The following is a 21,997-nucleotide window of genomic DNA, read 5'->3' on the forward strand; positions in this document are numbered from 1 at the left end:
ATGGTAAAGACCAAAGATATGAAACATAAACTTTGAATGCCTTATGATTCACAATGATACATATTTATAATACATTAGAGTTACCCTTGGTTTCATATTCCAAGTGGTCTCTTGGACTCCCTTTGACTGTTCAACGTCCACACCTATCCGTAGAGGAGTATGTGTCCAACAATTAAAGCTATTGCTCACAATATTAAAAGCTTTAAAAGGCATTGTTACCAAAAGTTGCAACTTTAATCTCAAAAAATAAGGGTATTATTAATAACATAACTTTTCAATTTAAAAATTGATTTAAATGCTTTATGCAAATATATGAGTTTTGTAAGTTAGAATTATCATAAAATCACTAAAAATATTTTATTTTTAAATTAATGTTTATTTTTAATAAATTATCAAAAATCTATAATATCTAATTCATTTATTTTCTTTCATATATATATATATATATATATATATATATATATATATATAATGAGCCAATAAGAAAAGAAGATAGTGAGGCCAACTCAATAAAGGTTTTTTTTAATTAAAACTATTAATGGAATCATAGTTTTTACTAGTATATAATTAGCTTAGTAATTAATAAAAATTTTGATGACTAAATTTCTTTAAACAACTCATTCTATATCAATTTTATAATTTTATGTTAATTTGAAGGGTTTTTACTCTTGTTGTTTGAGAATGTAAGAATACATAAAATAATAAAAGAGTTATATATAAACAATGTTCTTGGAATTGAAATTAATGATTCTGGCTTTAATTCTAATTAAATTAATAGCATAAGAGACAAAAAGTGAGAGAGGAGATATAAGAAAAAAGGAAAATTTTGTGAAATTCATAGAAGTCTTGTTGTAAAGACTTGTACAGAGGATAAAAACAAAAAGGATACAACAAAGACAAGATCAAATAAGCTAATAAAAACAAATAATTGACATAATTTATTAGGGAATTGGATTCTCTTTCATATAGGTGCTTAAAAAATTAGCATGTGTGTTTGTGAAGAGTAGGAGTTGTTGTTTCCAATCAGTGCTTGCAAAGAAAAAAGAGGTTGGAGCCTCATCCAGACTGGTGCCTATAGAATATAATGTAAAGATAATTTGGCACTTGCATGAAAAAAAAGGTTTGTGATTTTCTCCTTTTATGAGTTTTCATGTATATATAGTGTTTTTATGTGGTGCTTATGTGTGTGATGTTGATAATATTGTTTTGTATTAATTTCATGGTTAATTTTTGAATACTTATGGATATATGCTCATTGTTAAAGAAATTGACTAAAAACTGTTAAAAGTTATAAAATATTGATTCATCCCCCTCCCTCCCCTCAATATTTTCTTACTTTCCAACACACTTTTAATTGATTTTATGATTTTGTTTGCAATAATATATAGTTTTCACACCATGGTTTAAAAATATTGGATTTTTAAACTTGAAAGAAATTTAATAACACCACTTTTTAATTCAAGACTTGGTTTAAATTTTTTATTGTGATGATATTAATTATTATGGACATAGTTTCTAATAAGTTGTAATTTTATCCTCTAGTAAATAATAGCACTACTTTTTGATTCAAAAGTTGATTTTAAAATTATCACTCACTATATTATGAGCTTTAAAAACTATTGTTACAAAAAATTGTAACTTTTATTAAAAAAATTAAAAATATTATTAGTAACATAACTTTTCAATTTGGAAATTAATTTTAATGATTATATGTTCAATACTCTCATAAAATAATCATACACTAATATAACATAGGTTATATAGATTTTATTTTTAAATTAATGTTTATATTTAATAAATTATAGAAAATCTATACATAAACCCATTCAAAAGATTAAAAAACTTACTTTTAAAAAATAATGTAAAAAAATCATTTTGAAATTAAAACTATCAATAGAATAATCCTCCTCTTTTCACTAGTATAGAGTTAGTTTAATAAGCAATAAAGATTCAATAGCTAAATTCCTTGAAACAACTCTTTCTATATTAGTTTAAAAATGTTATGTTAATAAAATTATACTATTTTACATATAATTATTTAAAAAAAATTAAACCAAGTTAGTGATCTTAAACCATTTGTATACTAACTATGTAGATGGTCACCTTCAAGCAATAATTTAAAGCATAACGATTAATGTACAGCCGTACATCCAAAGTTTTGGCTTTTCTATTTTGATGACGTTTAAAAGAAAATCATTCCCAGTTCGTGCTTTTCTTTTTATATTGTTTAACGGAAAATATTTTCTCCTCTTATGATGCAGTTGAACTCGCACAGGAAGAAGCCTCGAGCCGATTAATAAGTTTACAAAAACTTACAAATACATTCAATAAGGTTTACGACGTGAATAATTTGATTTCTGAATCATTATCACTTGTAATTTTAGAATCATTATCGTTTTAAATAGGAAGGAAAAAAAAAAATATATATATATATATATATATATTTATTTATTTTGATTCACAGTAAGAAAAAACGCAGATGTATAACGCAGATGTATATATTATATGAGTAGAAAATTACATAGATCATCTTCCAAATGCATTTATACATGTTACAGAGTTAGTAAGAACAGCGCTCAAGATATCAAAAGCAACTTGTTAGCCAGAGACGCACTTTGATCAACATAAAATACATATAAAGCAAGTTACGGTATTGAGTCGATTTGACTGAAAGCAGCATAACTGAAAGCAATGATAGTCCACTCCCTGGAGTCAAAATGAATACATTGTACAACCTATAGCATTTAAAGTGCCTGTGCAGAGAATAAAAAATTTCATATACAAAATTCAGCATATCTATGGATCACACTTTTGTTATATCACCATATAGCCGGGAAGCTGTAGAAAGCTCCTCGTAGAAGACACTGCTTATGCCCAGTGACTAGGCAAGAATCTTCAAATAAAAACAACAAAAAACATCAACTTCTCAAAAAAATTGATGCATACAGAGAAATGTTTAAAATGGATGTGGAAAGCCCTCCATGTTGAATATAGACTGTTCCGATGTGATCTAAGTGCCATTTCTCATTGTTGCTTGTAAAAAATTGTTGCTTGTAATCGTTTTTTTACAATGTATCAACATTTTTGTTATAATCCCTTTTAATGTATGGAGTTCAGGCTAACATTTTATGCACCTCATGCAACTCGGGAGACTTTACGTCTTTTTCCCTAAGTTCTAAGTTCAAATCGAAGAGATAATTTACATAAGTTCTAAGTTCAAATCCAAGAGATAATTTACATATGTTTTGGTATACGATCCTTACCTCATGAACAAAATATACAAATTTGATAATTTGATAATTAACTTGACGGTAACAATTCAATTCCATTCCAATATTACACACATTATTAGTCCGTCCCTACCACTCCCTGCCATCTGGCAATTAGTCCGTTCCTGCCCTTCCCTGCCATCTGACAATGGCATAGGACTATGGCAATTAGTCCGTTCCTGTCTTTCCCTGCCATGGCATAGGACTATGGCAATTAGTCCGTTCCTGTCTTTCCCTGCCATCTGGCAGATGGCATAGACTATGGCAATTAGTCCGTTCCTGTCCTTCCCTGCCATCTGGCAATGGCATAGACTATGGCAATTAGTCCGTCCCTGCCCTTCCCTAGACTATGGCAATTAGTCCGTCCCTGCCCTTCCCTGCCATCTGGCAATGGCATAGGACTATGGCAATGGCAATGGCAATGGCATGGGGCTATATGGCATAGGACTATGGCAATGACATGGGGCTATAGCAATCGAATAACAGATATTATTATATATCAATATAATAATCGAAAAGGGGCTGTTAGATATTAATTTTCAGATGTTTATTGTGGTATGGCTTTCTTATTTCATAGTCTTATTTGGCCGCCAAAATCATAATCCTATGCCAATGGCATTGGGCTATAGTAATAGAAAAGGGGCGGTTAGACATTAATTTTCAGCTGTTCATTAATTTTCAGTTGTTTATTGTGGTTAAATATATATGGCTTTCTTATTTCATAGTCTTACTTGGCCGCCAAAATCATATGTTATTTTGATTTTTAACCTTAGCATTTTCACATTTTCGTGGCATTTTCAAAAGCATCAAACTAATGCTGGCAGAAGACTGGGAATATATCAAATCATATTATTGATCATTTTTCATGGCATCTACTTCAATTTATGCCTTATGAATTTTAACTTTCCACCGCCCTGTGAATTTTAGGGCAATTTGGTCTTCTTGTTTTACTTTCCACCGCCTTGTGAATTTTAGAGCAATCTGGTCTTCTTGTTTTACACCTGTGAATTTTAGAGCAATCTGGTCTTCTTGTTTTACACCTGGTCGCCTGGTCGTCTTGTTTTACACCTTCTTTTACACCTGGTCTTTTTGTTTTACACCTGGCAACACTTGGTCTACCTGGTCTTCTTGTTTTACATCTGGCAACACCTGGTCAGGCTCCTTCAATATTCAGGTCACCTCCTCTTAACCTTTTTGCATTTCGGAACTTGGTTCTTCTGTATTTCGGAACTCGGTTCTTATGTGCTATCTTCAGATTCAGAATTCTTTGCAGAATCCTACTTCCCTGCAAGAAACCTACCAAGATGAGCCACCAAAACCCACTTCCCTGCAAAGAAACCTGCCAAGATGAGCCAAGGAAACCAAAAGAGAGAGCACGACCAGCAGACTCAAATCAGGAGATGTATGCACTGTGACACAACAAAGACACCTCAATGGAGAAACTTGTTACCTTTTTGAATTCTGTCAGGCCCTTGATTTATATGTTAGCCATGCAGATCCTTTGAAGAAACAGCTGAAATCATGCTCCATCTCCATCTTCAGGCGAGAGTCGCCGCGAGACAGGGCACTAAAATGGCTATTTTATAGGTTTCTACTCACCTGCTAAGAACCCTCCCCTCTCTCTATTGACCGCTCCTTGAAGTCACCTGCTATCCGCTATTTTATAGGTTTCTACTCACCTGCTAAGAACCCTCTCTCTATTGACCGCTCCTTGAAGTCACCTGCTATCCGCTCTTTAAGGATGAAAGGGAGCAGTAAGGAAGGGGAAAGGCTCATTCTCTCGTAAAGTGAAGCTTTGTGTTATCTAACGAAGGAGGGAGATAAGCATAAACCCTTGGGAAGGTTATACCGGAGCATAGCGTAAGAACGGGGAAGGACCAGCAGCAGGCCCAGAGAATAGATGACTTGTATATGAATCAATGTCTTGTGTACTCGGAAATGCCCTGCTACCTTGGAGCTGTGGGCGTCTTGCAGCATTGCTAATCGTCTCTCTTAATGGTTGACCCGGTATCAATTACATAGAAAGCATAGCCAGTAGCATCCCTTCTGGATCGAAAGATTGTTCCGGAGACGTTCCCTACCAGCCAGAGTCAGTAGCTTGAGATTCAGTGGCTTGTTAAAACGCCCTACCCTTTCAATCAATAGTCAACTCTGTAGTTAGTCTCCTCACTGGTAGGATCAGAATAGCTAGGTTAGGGTTAAAGTGGACCTTGTCAAGGTAGAGTGCTCCACTTGTGGACCCAACTGATGCAGGATATGTACACAAGCACTTGAAGCTTCCAGCAGCATATGTTAATCTGAACAAAATTGGTAAGGTGCGAACCAGTTCTCATTTCGGCATTGGTGCTAACCAATTCTCATTTCGGCATTGTTCCAAGATTGTACATAACTGTGTTCGGCATTGTTCTAGGATTGTACATAACTGTGGATGGCAGAGCTCAAGCACTTCAGAGCCGTAGCTTCTCTGCTGGATGTGCAGATAATCATGAAGCAAATAAGCCTCCAGCCTTGAAAGTTGAGATTTAAAATCGTGTGAGAAGCAAATAAGCCTCCAGCGTTGAAAGTTGAGTTGAAAGTTGAGATTTAAAATCGTGTTAGAGAAACAAGTGGGCTGCATGCAAACTTTAACGTGTTGATATCAGATTTATTTATTATTAACACTATTTTATTTTTATTATTAAAATATATAATTTTTATTTCAAATATTAAAATGAGAAAAATGACATTCCATGTGCACGATGACACCATGCAGCTCTAGGAAGTTCCAACGGAGGTCTTTTCTTGTATTTCTTTATGGATGTGGCGCCTTTAATAATGAGAGATGTGAGAGCGGGTGTGCATGGATGGCAGGTGCAGCTGCAGTAGCAGCAGATTCCTCTACCATAACCTTTGCGGAGACTGTTAGCGGCAATTCCTCTATGAACGGAAAGAGCTTCAAAGGGTACAATGTTCTGAAAACTGATGCAAACAATAATGGTCATCTCTGTTTTCTGGTAAGTACGAATTACTAACTTCATTTCTGCATATAGTATTCAGTTTAACTCTGGGTAATGCATGATGTTAGCCTTGCTTTCCTCTCAAAACTCTTTTTGAAAAATTTGGACTGGGTTTATTGTGTTTAAAGTGTATTTCAATCCAATCCTTTTCTTGAGGAATCTGGAATGGGTTTTAACTTTCTTCTGTTTAATGTGCATTTCAACTTTTCAGTGGAATCCTCTTCTTGAAAAATTTGGAATGGGATTTGGAATGGGTTTTTTATGTTTAAGGTTTATTCCAACTTGTCAATTCAGTTCTCTTTTTGAGGAATTTGGAATGGGTTTCTTCTGTTTAAGGTCTGTTACACATTGTGAACCATGTTCATAGGTTGGGCACGAATTGGACAAAGAATAGTTCATGGGCTTGAGTGCATTTTATATTTAATTGCTAATAAATCACCAAATGAGAGGGTTTTATGTTTTCGAAATATATTTTCATGGATGATGATATGTTCGCTGAGATGGGTTTTTGTTCTTTATGTAACAGTGCGATGATCTGGGAGAGCTAGAATGGATTTCCAATTTCGTGGAGGACTCATTTTCAACCGAACAAGTCGTTGGTGTCTCGAGAGAGTTGGGGGAGGTTCCTTAAGTTGGAAGAAGAGCAGCAACCTCAGGATTTCTAGAAAGCTGTGTTCTCTTACCAGAGCCTTCAATGGTAATATATCTCTTCCACTCAGTGTATGGAAATATTAATTTTTGGTGAATGGCTTCTTCAGATTCATTTCATGCTCGCAATGGCCGCAACACCATTTTTTAATTTGCATTGTATTAAAAGAAGTCAAAAAAAAATGCCAGATAATTTGAAATAAATTAAATTAGTATTTCATTCGATTATTTGTCACTTGGAATTTGCACTGCATTTTGGTAATGGCATCTTCACACAGCCACTGTAATTTTATTTTAGTTAATATTTTCATGTCAACTGTGCCTTCGTTACCCAAATTCGTGAATTGCAAATAAAACCATTATCCAAAGCTTATAGTTTTTCATTGTCTATGCAAAGGAATATAGGTAATTTTACTTTAACTATGCCAGACCGAATTGGTATGTCAAGTAGGGAAATTCAGTTGTTTTGCCATTTGGCCACCATTCTGAATGTCTCTGGGTGTTTTTGAGGAAGTTATTTACCTTAACCAGCTATCATGGGTCTATATGAGACTCCTTATAGTATTTCGGTTTCTATTACCCTGGGAATACTGAGTTTGATAGCCAGATCAAGTTATGGGACCTTGCTGCAGGCGAGTCTTTACTTCAATAGTATGTAAACCTTTCTTCGCTGTGATAAATTAAAATCTCAAAAATTTATAAATTTCTAATTTTTCACTTCTGCACAGGAAAAACAATGTCTACTCTTACGTATCACAAAAAATATGTTCGGGCAATTGCAAAACATCCTTTTGAGTAAGCATTTCAACCTTTTATGAATCACACTTACATGTGGGAAATGCTATAAGAGCTTCTAATCTAGGCTTTGTTATAAGTATATTGCTGAATATGAATGTGTATTAATTGTTTCTTGTTCAACACGGTAACTGAAGTTATCAAAGATGCTTCCATATTGCCCTTAAGTGTCGAGTATCCACCACCCAACAAGATGTGAGATACCATTTCACACTCTGTTTTATCACCTGTCACTGGTTGAATTGGTTGACATGCCATGGCTGCAAAAATGATAACGGTAAGCTAGTTTAGGCTTCATACAATTATCGAGAATAATTAAAGGTTGTAAGAAGGAAGCAACCATGGCATTGTAGAAAAGCAGCAGGCAGTATAACTTATTAAGCAATACGGCTCATCCGAAGAGAAAAATAGAAGGACTGTCCAGCCATTGCCCTTCTTACTTGGGCCAAAGGAGTCAGGAGTTGATGGGGTGAGCTGTTACAATTGTATTGGTATCCCAATGCCACTGCCCACCATTTGTCAGACATTTGACAAAAGTGACTCAACCTATACTTCCATGACTTTACAATGAAGTTTGGAAATGGTCTTGAAAATTTAGACATTCATTTTGTTATAATGAATGATAATATGACTGGTTCAGAGGTAGTTCATGGTCCTTCCTTTTGTAAATTCTATTATAAATCAAGTGAGTGCTTGAACTAGCAAAGACATAAATCAAGTGAGTGCTTGAATTAGCAAAGACATAAGCTTATAACACGGACGAGAAAATTGATGTTAAATTTGTGTTGTGGATGCTAAATATGAAAAACATCCATAGTAAAAAGACTAAATATTATCAGGCCATTAACCTTTACCAATAGATAAAAACTATATGGATTTGGATCTGTTTAGACATTTTCTCAATGTTAACAAAGTTTAAAGTTTAAGTTGATCAGAAAGAAATCCGATGGCTTTCTCCTGCTTTCAAACTAGGAATTATGTTCTTTATACCATTGCATGCATTGTAATATTTCTGCAATCAACTTTGATAGGTGATCATAAATAGCAAAATTACGGCGGTTCCCTTTCATAGAAAACGCTTAGCAGGATTAGGCCTAAAGCCAGCAAAAATTCACACATGATTTGCAATGGCCACTCTTGGAGAATAAGTTAATATAACTCTAGATGTAGAGAATTCTATATTAATGAATAAATGCAAAATAACTGCACAATAGGCGAGAGAATGAAATAATATGAAGAATTTGGAGGTTTATCTTTACTAGCGAATTGTTTGGTTACACCATAAGTCAGGGTGTCCAAAATCTGCTTTAGGTGGGCAGACTATGGCCAAGACATCCTTGTTTGAATCTCTAATGTCTAGTCAGCCATACATTTTTTTTCCTGTTAATGTTGAGCCATCTAAACTGATTTTTGCCCCTAATGTTGAGCTGGCTAATCCCTAATTCTTCTCATATGTGAAGCAGCTTCCCTTAAAGGGAGCTGTCGCCTTACCTTGTTTCCCCTCAATTAAACAGTCATTAATCACCTCTAATATCACACTCACTTCATATTCATTAATTAGGCATTCTTCTTTCTTTTCATCAGAACTAGTGTCATAACAGTTCGGAGCAAAAGCAAGGGATGACTTACGAAATTATTTATTGATGATTGAGTTTCTCTGTAAGGAACTTCTCAAACGACCTAGGATAAAGAAAAATAAAACTTGAGAATAGTCTTTGGGCCCATAAAGCCACAAGAATGACAATATCCTATAGCCTATAAGGCTTAAATACCATCTTTATACTGTTGAAAGACAACCCCCGACAGGGAAGAATGTACTAATTTTCTTGAGACTTGGAAGAATGTACTAATTTTCTTGAGACTTGATTCGAGATGTTCAATTCTGAAATTTTGCAGCAGAGATTAATAAAAAAGAGAAGCAAATATGAAAGAAGACTATAAATGTTGGGTTTTGGTGTCACTATAGTTTATATATTTGAGAGTTTCTGCACTTTGATGTGCCTTGACACTTAAAAAGATTAAATTAAAAAGATTAAATTGAAATCTTCGGCAACAATTTGACTCTAAAATATTTCAAATCTTTGAACTTATAAATTTCACTACTGTGCTATTTATTTTAAATTTGACAATAGCCAAGGAGATGAAATAAGTGCTTGGAGGAAGAATGTTGTTTCTATGCTTATTTTCTGTTAAGTTTTCTCTTCTTCACCTTGCCTGCGGGTGAGGCTCTTATTAAATTGATGTCATTTTGTGGTATGAGGGCAACCAAGCTTTGATACCACAGGTTTTTTTTTCAAATTCCCTGAATTCCAAATGCAATGATTCCTCTGTTCATTAGTGTGAATTCCTGTTGCACAAACCACATTTTACAACTTAATTCCAATTTGTTCGAGCCTTTGGTGGAATCAACAGCCAAATTGGCTCTTGCCCTCTTCACTTATACACCGCATTGGCTTGAGTTCTGTGTAAACCACCTACAACCAACATTTGAGTGTCTCTAAGCCTGTGTGTTTTACCCATCACTTACAAGTATTCACATATAAACAAATATATAAATTGTTTCGAAATGCTTATGCTGATTGTTGGGTGGTTGTTGAAATTTCAACTACCAAAAATAAAAGAGCTTGGTCGTAGAAGAAGTCAATTAAATGATGAAATCTTTAGCTTTTATTAACAGATTGCTAGATCATTATATATTGCGGTGAACAAAAGTATGCCTGGCATATGCTGTGTAATAGTTGGAAAGGAAAGAGCAACAACTACAATATCCATGTCATTGCCTTCATTCCCTATAGCAGAAGAAGCATTTAAACTGCAGTTTGACTAAACAGCAAAATGTCACTTAGGATCAGCGCATCGAACCTTTATTCTCGGCAGTGTTGACTCTAGAGCTTAATGACATTTGAGAATTAGGATGAGTGGTAGCAACTAGAGGAGGTCAGTACTACCTTTGAAATACAGTTCAGAGAAAAATTCAAGTGTTACCTCTGTAGATAAACTGCCTTTATTCTCGGCAGTGTTGACTCCAGAGCTTAATGACATTTGAGAATTAGGATGAGTGGTAGCAACTTGAGGAGGTCAGTACTACCTTTGAAATACAGTTCAGAGAAAAATTCAAGTGTTACCTCTGTAGATAAACTGCCTTTATTCTCGGCAGTGTTGACTCCAGAGCTTAATGACATTTGAGAATTAGGATGAGTGGTAGCAACTTGAGGAGGTCAGTACTACCTTTGAAATACAGTTCAGAGAAAAATTCAAGTGTTACCTCTGTAGATAAACTGCAGAGTCCTTTTCCAAAGCTATGTCAGTTGAAACTAGAGATTTCTTGTGTCAAACATTGTACGACACATGTTGTTTTGGATTTGAAGACTATAGAAGATGCTAAAGAAGGGACAGAAGTGGAAGGGTGTATTCTTGTCTTTAAGAAAAATGTTGGGGGAACCCATCCCAATCAACCTGCTAATGATGGAGGCAATCAAAATTCCGCTCATCTTGTTTTCATTTCATTTGCATGATACCATGGTTTATAAGGAATACATAGTTGAACTTTAGACTGTATTTTCTACCTCTGTGCTTGAAATAAGGGATACATAGTAATTGCATTCATTTACATCACAGGCATACAGTTCGTTCTTTTGAGATGACATCTAAACCACAATCAGGGCCCCTGTTTCTGCTTTTATCATATATAAATCTAAATGACTGTGTGTTCAATTCCTCCTCTTCTCCAAAGTCTATGGGGATTCAAATTTGACGGAAGCAAGAGATGATCTCATTTCTGGTTCTTACAGTTATCCAGGGAAGAAACCAAGACTTTTGGTGTCTGTGTCCTCAATCTGAACTCTGGGACCAAGCAACAAGGTGGGATCTTGCAGTTCAGTATGTCATGATACCAGAATCTCTTCACAATTGTAAGTTGGACTTTTTCTTATCCAATCTACAAAAGTTAATCATGATGGCATGATACTCAGCATGTAATATTTGCACCTTTCGCACCTCCATATGCTTATTACTAATCTGAAAATTGTACACTTCTGCTTTCTATGCTACTTGTGCCTATGCCTATGCCTTTGATAATTCTACTGATGGATCAACTAGTTCAAGCTCAGAAATTAGTGACGTTGTTGGTTCAATAGTCGCTGCTTAGGCTACACTGCTTAGTCTACAGAATAAAAAACACCTACACTGCTTAGTCTACAGAATAAATAACTGCTACACTGCTTCGTCTACAAAATAAACAACTACTGCAACTTAGGGCAGGGACTAGCTGCCGCGCAGCCTCCTTGTTTTTATTAGAATTCAATTCGTTTCCATAAAATACCTTCTGAAACACTTTTTATCCTTACGGAAGTTATTTGATTCATTTAACTCATCATAAAAATAATATAAAACATTAAGAAAGCAAGATTGATTTCAGATTCATTATGAAAGATAATAAAATACATTAATTATCTTGATTCAGATGGAAACTTTTGAAAAGTAAATGTGATATGGACTTTAATATCACAAGATTAATGGACACCTATAATCCATTGAAAGCTTTCAGATTAATGGACACCTATAATCCATTGAAAGCTTTCAGATTCACTACGGTACATAATTAGGATCTGCTAAATTTTAAAAAGAAATTAAACTCACAAAGACTTATCGGCCTGCTTAACGCTAACTACAAAGCTCACACAGACTTACTATGTCTGTGGCGAGTAGTGCCAATCGCACCGAACTGCAGCCAACATAAAATTGAGGAAGAAGGAAGAAGAATACACAAGAATTCCACTCCTCCAATTATATTCTGAATTAGTTTCTGAATGTAATTCGCCAAGAAGATAGCTGCCAATTCCCCACTTCACCCAAACCAGGGCTTGCACAACACTATATACCCATTTCTTAAACGGCTTTATACCAAGAACTCCTAGTGCTACACTGCCTGACGCAATGCACATTATCTCAATAGCCATGACTGCACAAACTAGGATTATGCGAGGAACCCTTCTTTTTTCTTCACGCTTCGTCCAGCACAAATAAAGATGCAGACAGTCCATGCCTAAAGCAACAACAATGGCTACAATTATGAGTGCAACTCTAGGTATAGAGGGTTTGATGGAATGTATATCATACCATTTACCATGGCTTCCTTCAAATGCCATAAACACGGCCCAAAAAATGGAGCAAAGCAAGTTAACGGTACCTGCTATAAGTGACAAGGTTCTGAGGTTTAGAAGAGGACCTCGAAAGGTTAGCACTTGGCAAATATGGTTGTGATTTCCAGTAGAGTTGATATCATCAGACTCGGTATCCTTATACTTCAGCAGGGCTGTGGTTAGAAATACATTGGCGGCAAATCCACTTTCTTTACTGCTCACCAAATAAGATTTTACCGCCTTTCTTGCCACCATAGAGGTAGAGAAACCATCAACCCGGAACCATCCAATTAGAAGAAGGTTGATTAATATCTCTGTCAACCTTGGCAATAATAAGGAGGGAGTCCTAAATTCTACTTTTAATCCTTCTCTCAGATTCTTTCGTCCTCTAGTCCAAGCCATGCGAGTATCCTTAGGTTCCTGAGCTGTGTAATTTTCCATGGCATCCGAAGCCATGGCACTCACTTTTCTGTCTTCGTTATCTTTAGTCCTGAAAGACGTGGTCAGCAGCTTTGTCCACTCATCTTTCTCTGGTCGACACAACGGAATGCAAATACAAGTACCCTCTTTTTGGGTTTCGCAATCATCAAGCATATCAAGCATTTCACAGACTAGAGGAGGTATAAATCCTTCCTCGGGCTTACGCTCTGTATATGTGGCATCAAGCTGCTCAGGGTCACGCTCCACATACAACATACCCTCGTTGCATCCATGGCAGCCATTTGTTAGGCAGCCCACACATGGTAGTAGGCACTCAAGGGAAGCAGGCAATAGCTTGAGTGTTCCAGGCATCCGACGAGCAAGCAGGACCGTGGTCTCTTTCACATCATCGAATACAATGCATTTGCATATTGTCTGAACACCGCCATGATTACATGTGATCCCCAGCGCCCGGCCTGACAGAAGGATGGACTGCACATCATGGGCATTGGAGTTGTATTTCATGAATTGCTTCATTGTAGAATCGGGCCTGTTGCATGACAGCATTACAACAGAAGCCTCTCCATATTTCTCAGTCTCACATGTAGTCAATCCAACCGAACTATTCTTGGAATTATTTATGTCGTGCAGTTTGGGGCTTCTTAGGGAGGCGAGAACATCCCTGGCACCCATTTCGAGATCAAGCCTTCCTTTGGAGATACTGGTAATAAACACCGCTAAATTGCCGATGCAAGATATTCCCACCTCTGGGAAATTAACGAAACCAGTCACAGCTTCACTCAACTCAAGCTGCCCCACAGCAACATAGGATAGCCATCCCAACCACACAACCACCTTCATAATCAACACCTTCATCGCGTACACGCTTCCCTTCATGATAATACCCATTTCAGATGCGCGTTTCCCTCACAAGTAGGGGAGGGACGCCATTACCTGTGCGCCCTCCCCTCCACCTGGCGGACGGGCACGTTGCAGGCACGTGGCCTCGTACGACACCACGCCAACTCAATCCGCCACCTGTTGCCGAACGTGTCAAGGGTTTAGGGTTTATTAAACGAGCATGGAGGGGCTCATTTCCGCCTTTACCGCGCGATGTATGCTCCGACTGTGGGTTTTCTGTTCGGGTCTGGTGGTTGTTCGAAGCCCTCCGCCGATGATGGCGCGGGAGGGCTCCATTACCTGTGCATGAGGTCCGCCATTGTTGAGCTCCTGTCCGCCCATTGCTGTTCAGCCAGGACCGCCGGTGGTTTAGGGTGGTCCGCCATTGTTGAGCTCATGTCCGCCAATCGCTGTTCAGCCAGGACCGTCGGTGGTTTAGGGTGGTCCGCCATTGTTGAGCTCATGTCCGCCAATTGCTGTTCAGCCAGGACCGTCGGTGGTTTAATTCGTGCTATTTGCTGTTTGGGGAGGAGCCAGTACCAATTTACAGGTAACTGCAAATTTCGGTGGTATTTGACTGGTTTTTTGGGTTTTTTTCTTCTGCATTTGCTCATTTGTTAATTTTTTCCAATTGTTGCAGGTGTGGCAGGTCCGGCGAGCACTGGAGAAGGTCCGCCGAATGTGTGGCGAGCTCTGGACTGATGGTTTCTATCCGGTAGGATTTTTATCCTACCAGCCATTTTCTGAAGTGTTTTTCAACACCTCTCACCGTGTGTTTCTCAACACCTCACCTCGCTTATTGGAAGTTTTGTTGTAGCTTTTCGGTGTTAAGGTCTTGTGCTTTTTTCGGTGTTAAGGTCTTGTGCTTTTTTCTGATATAATGGTAGCCCTCTGGTTTTGTTGAATGTATAATTTATTAGCTGCTTTGTTGAAGGGTTTAGGGTTTTGGATTCTAATGGCAGCTTGGTTTTTCTGATATAATGGTAGCCCTCTGGTTTTGTTGAATGTATAATTTATTAGCTGCTTTGTTGAAGGGTTTAGGGTTTTGGATTCTAATGGCAGCTTGGTTTTGGTTGCCATCTCCAAAGCTTGCAGCTAGTGTGAGACTCGGAACATACGGAAATGATGTTGTAGCTTTTCGGTGTTAAGGTCTTGTGCTTTTTTCTGATATAATGGTTTTCTGATATAATGGTAGCCCTCTGGTTTTGTTGAAGGTATAATTTATTAGCTGCTTTGTTGAAGGGTTTAGGGTTTTGGATTCTCATGTGTATATTTCTTAATAGGAATTGTAAATGCTCTTCCGAGGCCAAGATATGCTATTTTTACTACACCTCTTCGCGTATCCACCAGGAGATTGTGAGGCTTCAGGTCCCTGCCATATTATAGGCTGCCTTTCAATATTGGAGCATGAACAGAGAATGTTTCAACTGCCTTTCGAGCTTCTGTACCATTCCATATAATTTAGGCATACTTCATGAATTGTAAGACTCCTAAGCCGGTGGTGTTCTAAGTTGTTTGCTTGTAGGAAGTTTGTCAGACTGTCTTAAGGTGGCTAAGCTGTTTCTAGGGTTCTACTGCGTCTAGTCTTGTTCTGAGGGTTTGAAGGGAGTTATACAGATAAGATGGTATGCGGATTCCTTCCTAAGCAGGTATTGGAATTGAACCACTAGTTCTTTGATATCATGATTTGAACAAGGTTACTGCTACTAATTTGAATACATCTTATATGTGTTAACACTATCATACCTAAGCTTTGAACAGTGTTAATTGAGTACCCCACTAGTTCTGTCCAATAATGATTGTTGTTGTATTTTATTCTTATCGCTAGTTCTGTCCAATAAAGATTGTTGTGGTATTTTGTTTGTATCGCTAGATGGAAAGTATCTCCAACAACAAGTAGCTCTAACATTGTTTCTCTTACATTTACTCTACTAGGAGTTGAATAGGGATAAAGTCTACAGAAATATCAAAGACTTTGGAGGAGTTGCCCAAGGCCATAACGCAATACAAGAATTGAATTGATGTTTATATGGAACCATAAAGTAATAAATAGTGGGTAAAGTTACACTATCATTACATGGATCTTCTTGAAGCGTGGTTGAGCTTACGAGTAGTCTAACTTATGACTACTAGATTGTTTCACTTTCTTATATTCTTTTTTCACAATATTTTGGGACCTTAACGCATGCTCTAGGATGTTTTCTTTTTGTTTTTCCACCTTATGTTTTCTATGAGATGTAAGGTTGTTTGCTTGTAGGAAGTTTGTCAGACTGTCTTAAGGTGGCTAAGCTGTTTCTAGGGTTCTACTGCGTCTAGTCTTGTTCTGAGGGTTTGAAGGGAGTTATACAGATAAGAAGGTATGCGGATTCCTTCCTAAGCAGGTATTGTAAGGATTCAAGGTCTAGTGTTTCATTCCAAAGATCTAGCTTCCTCAGTCCTTCTAAGCTAATGTCTCAGACCATCTTCAGATTGTCTCTGTCCTTCTTCGGAATGTTGGTTTGCTTCTTGAAGGATACTAGAGCCTATGGTGTAAGCAGCTTACGTATTATTCATATATTATGATAGCTTGTTTCTCTGTATTGGTTACTAGTAATCACAATGCATAACCTTATGGACAGTGTTCACATAATCTACATGCCTTAATTACGATAAGCTCTTGTTCCTGTATTAGTATAGCTTGATTACAGTGATATCATAACTCTTACATATTACTGATATAAGCTCAATGTAAGGATATGGAATATGAAGCGTATAGTCTAATCACTTACACGGGATCAATTGATGTACCATATATAATTGACTAAGCTTAAACTCCATATTAGTAGAAGCTGTAATACATTTATACCTATAACTATTTCACACATATGGCTCTGATTCCCATTGAATTGATTACAATGAGTACTCTTATTCAAGCATTGTGTTAGCTTCTCACTTCCATGGGACTAATCTGATGAATACCGATATAGTGCTTGCAGTAGTTTGGGTTAGGTTCCTAAAGACTATCTCCCATGTTTGCCTATGCCATTCAATTTTGTCTATCACATGCATTTTGTTCGTTTCCTTGGAAAAATACTTAGCTCAATTATTTTAGAACTATATATGACTACATATTTGATTATATTAAAATCAGATTTGTTGGATTTATTTACTTATTTATGGTTGAGAATTTATTTGCAGCTCTGTGTCTTATTATCTCAGTGTTTCAGGTTTTCTTCAACAAATTTAAATAATAATTACTTCAAAAATGAAGAAAATGACTTCAAAGAGTCCAGTAGTTCCAATTGTAACTCTTTATGATCTTTGTGGAGTAAATATGTTGTGTAGGCTTTAAGTTTAGTTCAGTTTTGGTTTTGAGCTATTGTTGTGTATTGACTTCTTTCTGTATTCAATAGAAGATGGATGTGTTTGAGAGTTGGGATATTTTACAGAAGTATGTGCTTGTAGGTAAGCTTACTTAGATCTAGGTTATTCTTTCAAAGTTGAAAAACTGCTTACAGTGGCCTGCTTTCTATGATACTTGTTGACTGCAATGAATAATTAGATCTAAAGCATATTGCTACGGTGACTGCATAAATACCATAAGACAATAATAATAAGCCCAAGACCACTGCACATTGACCATAAGAGACTAATAAAGTCATATGTTTTTCTGTTGGTGACTTTCCAAGTGTTTATCTAAGGTCTGGTATATGTTTTCTGATATCTGAAATATGCTTTTCGAGATCTGGTGTACTTGTTTTAGTAAGAAGAAATCAATTTGCTAAGGTTTAATATCCATAAGAAATCACTTATCAGTGTTGGGAGCATCATTTTGAAGCTAATGGTGAAGTATTAAGTGATTTATTTTGTGAAATATAGTTCATCTTTGCAGTGGAAAAAGATGCCCCAAGACATAATATGAATTGACATAACAATTTCAAAAGGGAAATAAGTATCTAAGTTATCATTGTAGTGTCTTTTGTGGACTGATATCATTTGTGCTTAACTCGCAAATAAAACTACTTTACAACCAACCAAGCTGCTGTTGGCTTTTCAATGTAGTGAATGCATAGCACCATAATGTTGTTAGTGTTTCAAAGCAATAAAACAACCTAGGTTGTAAGCCAGAATGTTTTTGTGACAAGAAAAAGACACAATCCATCCAAAATCCACATCATAATGTGGTTACAAACAAAAACATATGACACCCCTATTCTTTATGGCCCTGAGAATCTTGAGTGCCAAAACTCCCCGAGTTACCTTCTTGAGCCAAGTAGGTTGGCCTACCTGTCAAGGGTTGATTAGGAAATGGTTGATTGCTGCCATATGATTGACTCCAATTTGCAGCTTCCAACCATGGAGGTATTGAGTACCCATACCTCACATTTGCACTACTGGTCCCTGCATTAAGTGGAGGTGTGTAATGAGCATACATAGAATTGGCACCAACTCTGGTAGGAATAAGGCAAGTGGGTAAACCCTCAGTAGTATAGTGAGGCACTTGAATGTTTATGAGATCTTGGAATAATGGTGTATTATCTGCAATGGAGTCCAATGAGTTTGAAATAATTCTGGTTTCATTAGCTATTCTTGTATCATTGTCAACCATATTGATCATCCCTTGTTCCTTTTCAAGCATTTGTTGTGCCTTTCGTTTTTCCTTTTCCTGTCTTGCCATTTGCTTTTGTTGGTCCTTAATTTGCCTTGCTTTATCTCTTTCAATCTTTTCATCTGCTCGATGTTGTGCGGCAACAATCCTTGCTGCCTTCTTCTCCTTGACTAGATCCTTCTTTTTCTGTTTTAATTCTTGCATTTCAAATTTCTTTTTTTCAGACTCAACTAACAGGGTTATATAGTCCTCTGAGGTGAGTAACTGTGAGCTTCGGCCCAGACGAAGACTACCTGGTGCACCTTGCTTTTTTTTCATTGATACTCTCTGTACTGGTAGCTTTAGGAATTGTCCAAGTGTCTTCTCCACCCCTCCCACCTGCATGTCATTGCTTGGTACTTCCCTTCCAGTTTCTGTTGGAACTGATTGAACTATATCATTATCTTCATTTGATGCCTCATTATGTCCTTCATCTTCTTCCATTGATATATTGTCCACAAAAAAATGAACAATTTCACTGTTCAATTCTGCTGGTTGTGAGGGCATGTTCATGCTTTCTTCATTGGTTGCTGAGATACTATGTGCATTCATATTGATCATTGCTTCTGCTAGCCATGAAGGTGGGGTTACTTGGCTTGGCAATGTCAATTGGTCATTGTCAACTGCATGTTCAGCAATAACATTAACAATATCAACAACAGGAATTTCATGTTCTTGAGTTGGTGGAACAATCTCCATGTTACTGCGAATTTGTTCATTGTTATATTGTGTTTCACATACAGTTTCATCATCTTCAGCATATAAGTGTCCTTGAGACAAGGAAATCATATTACCAGCTGCAACAACATCATCTTGGTCATCTACTTCTTGCACTTCAACACCTGTTTGGGCATTCCCTTCTTCCTGACCATCCACATGAAACGCTTGGCTACAACCAGTATCATGCATGAGAGCATCATAGTTCAGTGGCCAGATTCCTGTCCTCCTAAAGCCAGCCTTGATATTTGATGGTGTCAAAGCCCTTTTAAAAGCTTTACTTGCAAGCTCTGCTAGCTCAAACCTTTTCACCTCAACCCCTGGATTCTTTGCCATCCATGCAGCACGCTCCGACCTGAAATAGTTCTTGAAAGGGCCAAACACACTAACATCAAGGGGTTGCAGTCTATGAGTGGTATGAGCTGGCAATGTCAATAGGTCGATGCCTAAATTGTTTGCTTCCTCAATTGTTTGTACAGCCATGTGGCTCCCATGGCCATCTAATATCAAAAGGTGTCTGTTATTAGGCGAGACGCCACCTGGTACCGATGCAGCAAAGTGAAAAAGCCAACTTAGAAACAGTTCTTTAGTCATCCATGCATGGGGATGTGCAGCCATGCATGCACCTGGTTCGCAGTTCTGTATATAGTTTTTCAGTTGATTTTTACCTTTGAATAGATAAAATCCTGGGATTGAAGTACCAATTGCATTAACACAACATAAAATAGTTATCCACTCCCTGCTCTTGGGCAAAATCTTTGGCACATTTCGGCTCCCTCTCTTGGCAATTACCCGCATGCCACAATTCCTCCCTGCCTGTAAACCTATTTCATCACAGTTCCATATATGGTCTGCTCCATAAGAATGTTTATCATAAGCACTAGAAAGTGTGTCATAGAATTTTTGCACAACTGCAGGGCGCAAATTTAATGCTCTGTCTCTGTCAAGGCCCTCAGCAGTACGCAATACAAGTTCTGGATGCCTTTTTTTAAACCCAAACCACCATGATTTACTAGGAAACCCATCTTTGAATGGGTTTGGCCTCCCTTGACAGATTTGAGCAACTGTTGATTTGAGTTGTATCAACTCTAGCCCATGTCCCAGTTGGGCCATCTCTTTACACCACTCAACCACCTCGGCCTCCTCATCCTCAGTCATAACTGTAAGAGGCCCTCTACGTTTTGTATGAGTCAGTCCATTTATCCAATAATGTATTGATGAGGGAGGAATACCATGTTTTTTTGCAGATGCCCGAACTGAGTATCCATTAAACTCTATGTCGTCAATTGCAACTAACATTTGTTCTTTTGTCCATCCTCTTATAGCACTGATTTTTTTAGTTGAGCTTGCCCCTTGGACTGTTGTTGATGGTGGTTCTGTGGCTGATGGTGTGTTAACATCAGCAGCTGTCACATGGTCATCTTCAACAATGTTCCCTGGTGCATTGCTGGCATCGACATCAGCTGGCCTGTCATCATCGGACGATGTGCATCGCAGCTGCGCACCCCTTGTCACTCTCCTGCCACTTCTCCTTGTACGAGCAGAGTAACTTCCTTTTGCCATAGATGCAACAACCTATAAAATTATTGCATGCATTTAGACATTAGAATATATGTTAAATTATGCTTTATTACTTCTGCAAAAATTATCCCTATGAAGCTGATGATCGAATAATTCCTGTAAGCTAACCTTCAATTCCTGTAAGGTAAGCAACAAATAAGGTCAACAAATAAGGTCAAAACAAGATTTTTACGATGGAGGTAAACTTGTGCTTTTATTTACATTATTGGGACATGTCTTCCTCTGCTTCGCATATCTGGTTACAAAAACTTAGAAATGCTTCCCACTTGACTGATATGGAATTTGTGAGTTTGATTTTAGTTTTTCATGTAATGTCTAAATGAGTCTTTTTCTCTATCTTTACATAATTTCAAAAGAGTTGAAATTATTGCTTCAGTGCTTCCTGTAAGGTAAGCAACAAATAAGGTCAACAAATAAGGTCAAAACAAGATTTTTACGATGGAGGTAAACTTGTGCTTTTATTTACATTATTGGGACATGTCTTCCTCTGCTTCGCATATCTGGTTACAAAAACTTAGAAATGCTTCCCACTTGACTGATATGGAATTTGTGAGTTTGATTTTAGTTTTTCATGTAATGTCTAAATGAGTCTTTTTCTCTATCTTTACATAATTTCAAAAGAGTTGAAATTATTGCTTCAGTGCTTAGTATTTTATTGGTGTTTACCATGCTTACTGGAAATTTGAATCGTTGAAATTATTGCTTCAGTGCTTAGTATTTTATTGGTGTTTACCATGCTTACTGGAAATTTGGATTCAGTGCCCTGTTTTGATTGTTTCCTTTACAGTTACTCTGTCTCTTCTTTCAATTAATTTGTCCTTAGGCTTTTTGAAACAAATGGCTTGCATCTCCTCATATTACTTCACCGATAGTTCACTAAAATCCTATTTAGTTTGTTCCATG

At 37.0% G+C, this 21,997-nt stretch overlaps 1 protein-coding gene across 4 annotated transcripts; it reads left to right on the top strand.

Annotated features, from left to right (window-relative positions):
- Positions 1-4,829: 4,829 nt before the first annotated feature.
- Positions 4,830-11,726, top strand: LOC149190085 (uncharacterized). 4 transcript variants are annotated; one of them, XR_016255956.1, is made up of 5 exons: positions 4,830-5,579; positions 5,680-5,801; positions 6,022-6,262; positions 6,792-6,962; positions 11,500-11,726. XR_016255956.1 is itself a non-coding variant. In XM_089412024.1 (4 exons), exons 3-4 carry the CDS (start codon positions 6,188-6,190, stop codon positions 6,894-6,896), a joined length of 180 nt encoding a protein of 59 aa, XP_089268150.1. In that variant the 5' UTR covers positions 4,830-5,579; positions 5,680-5,801; positions 6,120-6,187; the 3' UTR covers positions 6,897-6,952. The 4 variants fall into 4 exon arrangements, 3 of the variants coding, with proteins under 3 accessions (XP_089268150.1, XP_089268148.1, XP_089268149.1); XM_089412024.1 differs by lacking the exon at positions 11,500-11,726 and having other exon boundaries at positions 6,120-6,262; positions 6,792-6,952; XM_089412022.1 differs by lacking the exon at positions 11,500-11,726 and having other exon boundaries at positions 5,680-6,262; positions 6,792-6,996.
- Positions 11,727-21,997: the final 10,271 nt, after the last annotated feature.

Source organism: Pinus tabuliformis, chromosome 3_1 (assembly GCF_031772625.1).
Source record: "Pinus tabuliformis cultivar Carrire ecotype Pingquan chromosome 3_1, CPIR1, whole genome shotgun sequence".
Classification (NCBI taxonomy): Eukaryota; Viridiplantae; Streptophyta; class Pinopsida; order Pinales; family Pinaceae; genus Pinus; species Pinus tabuliformis.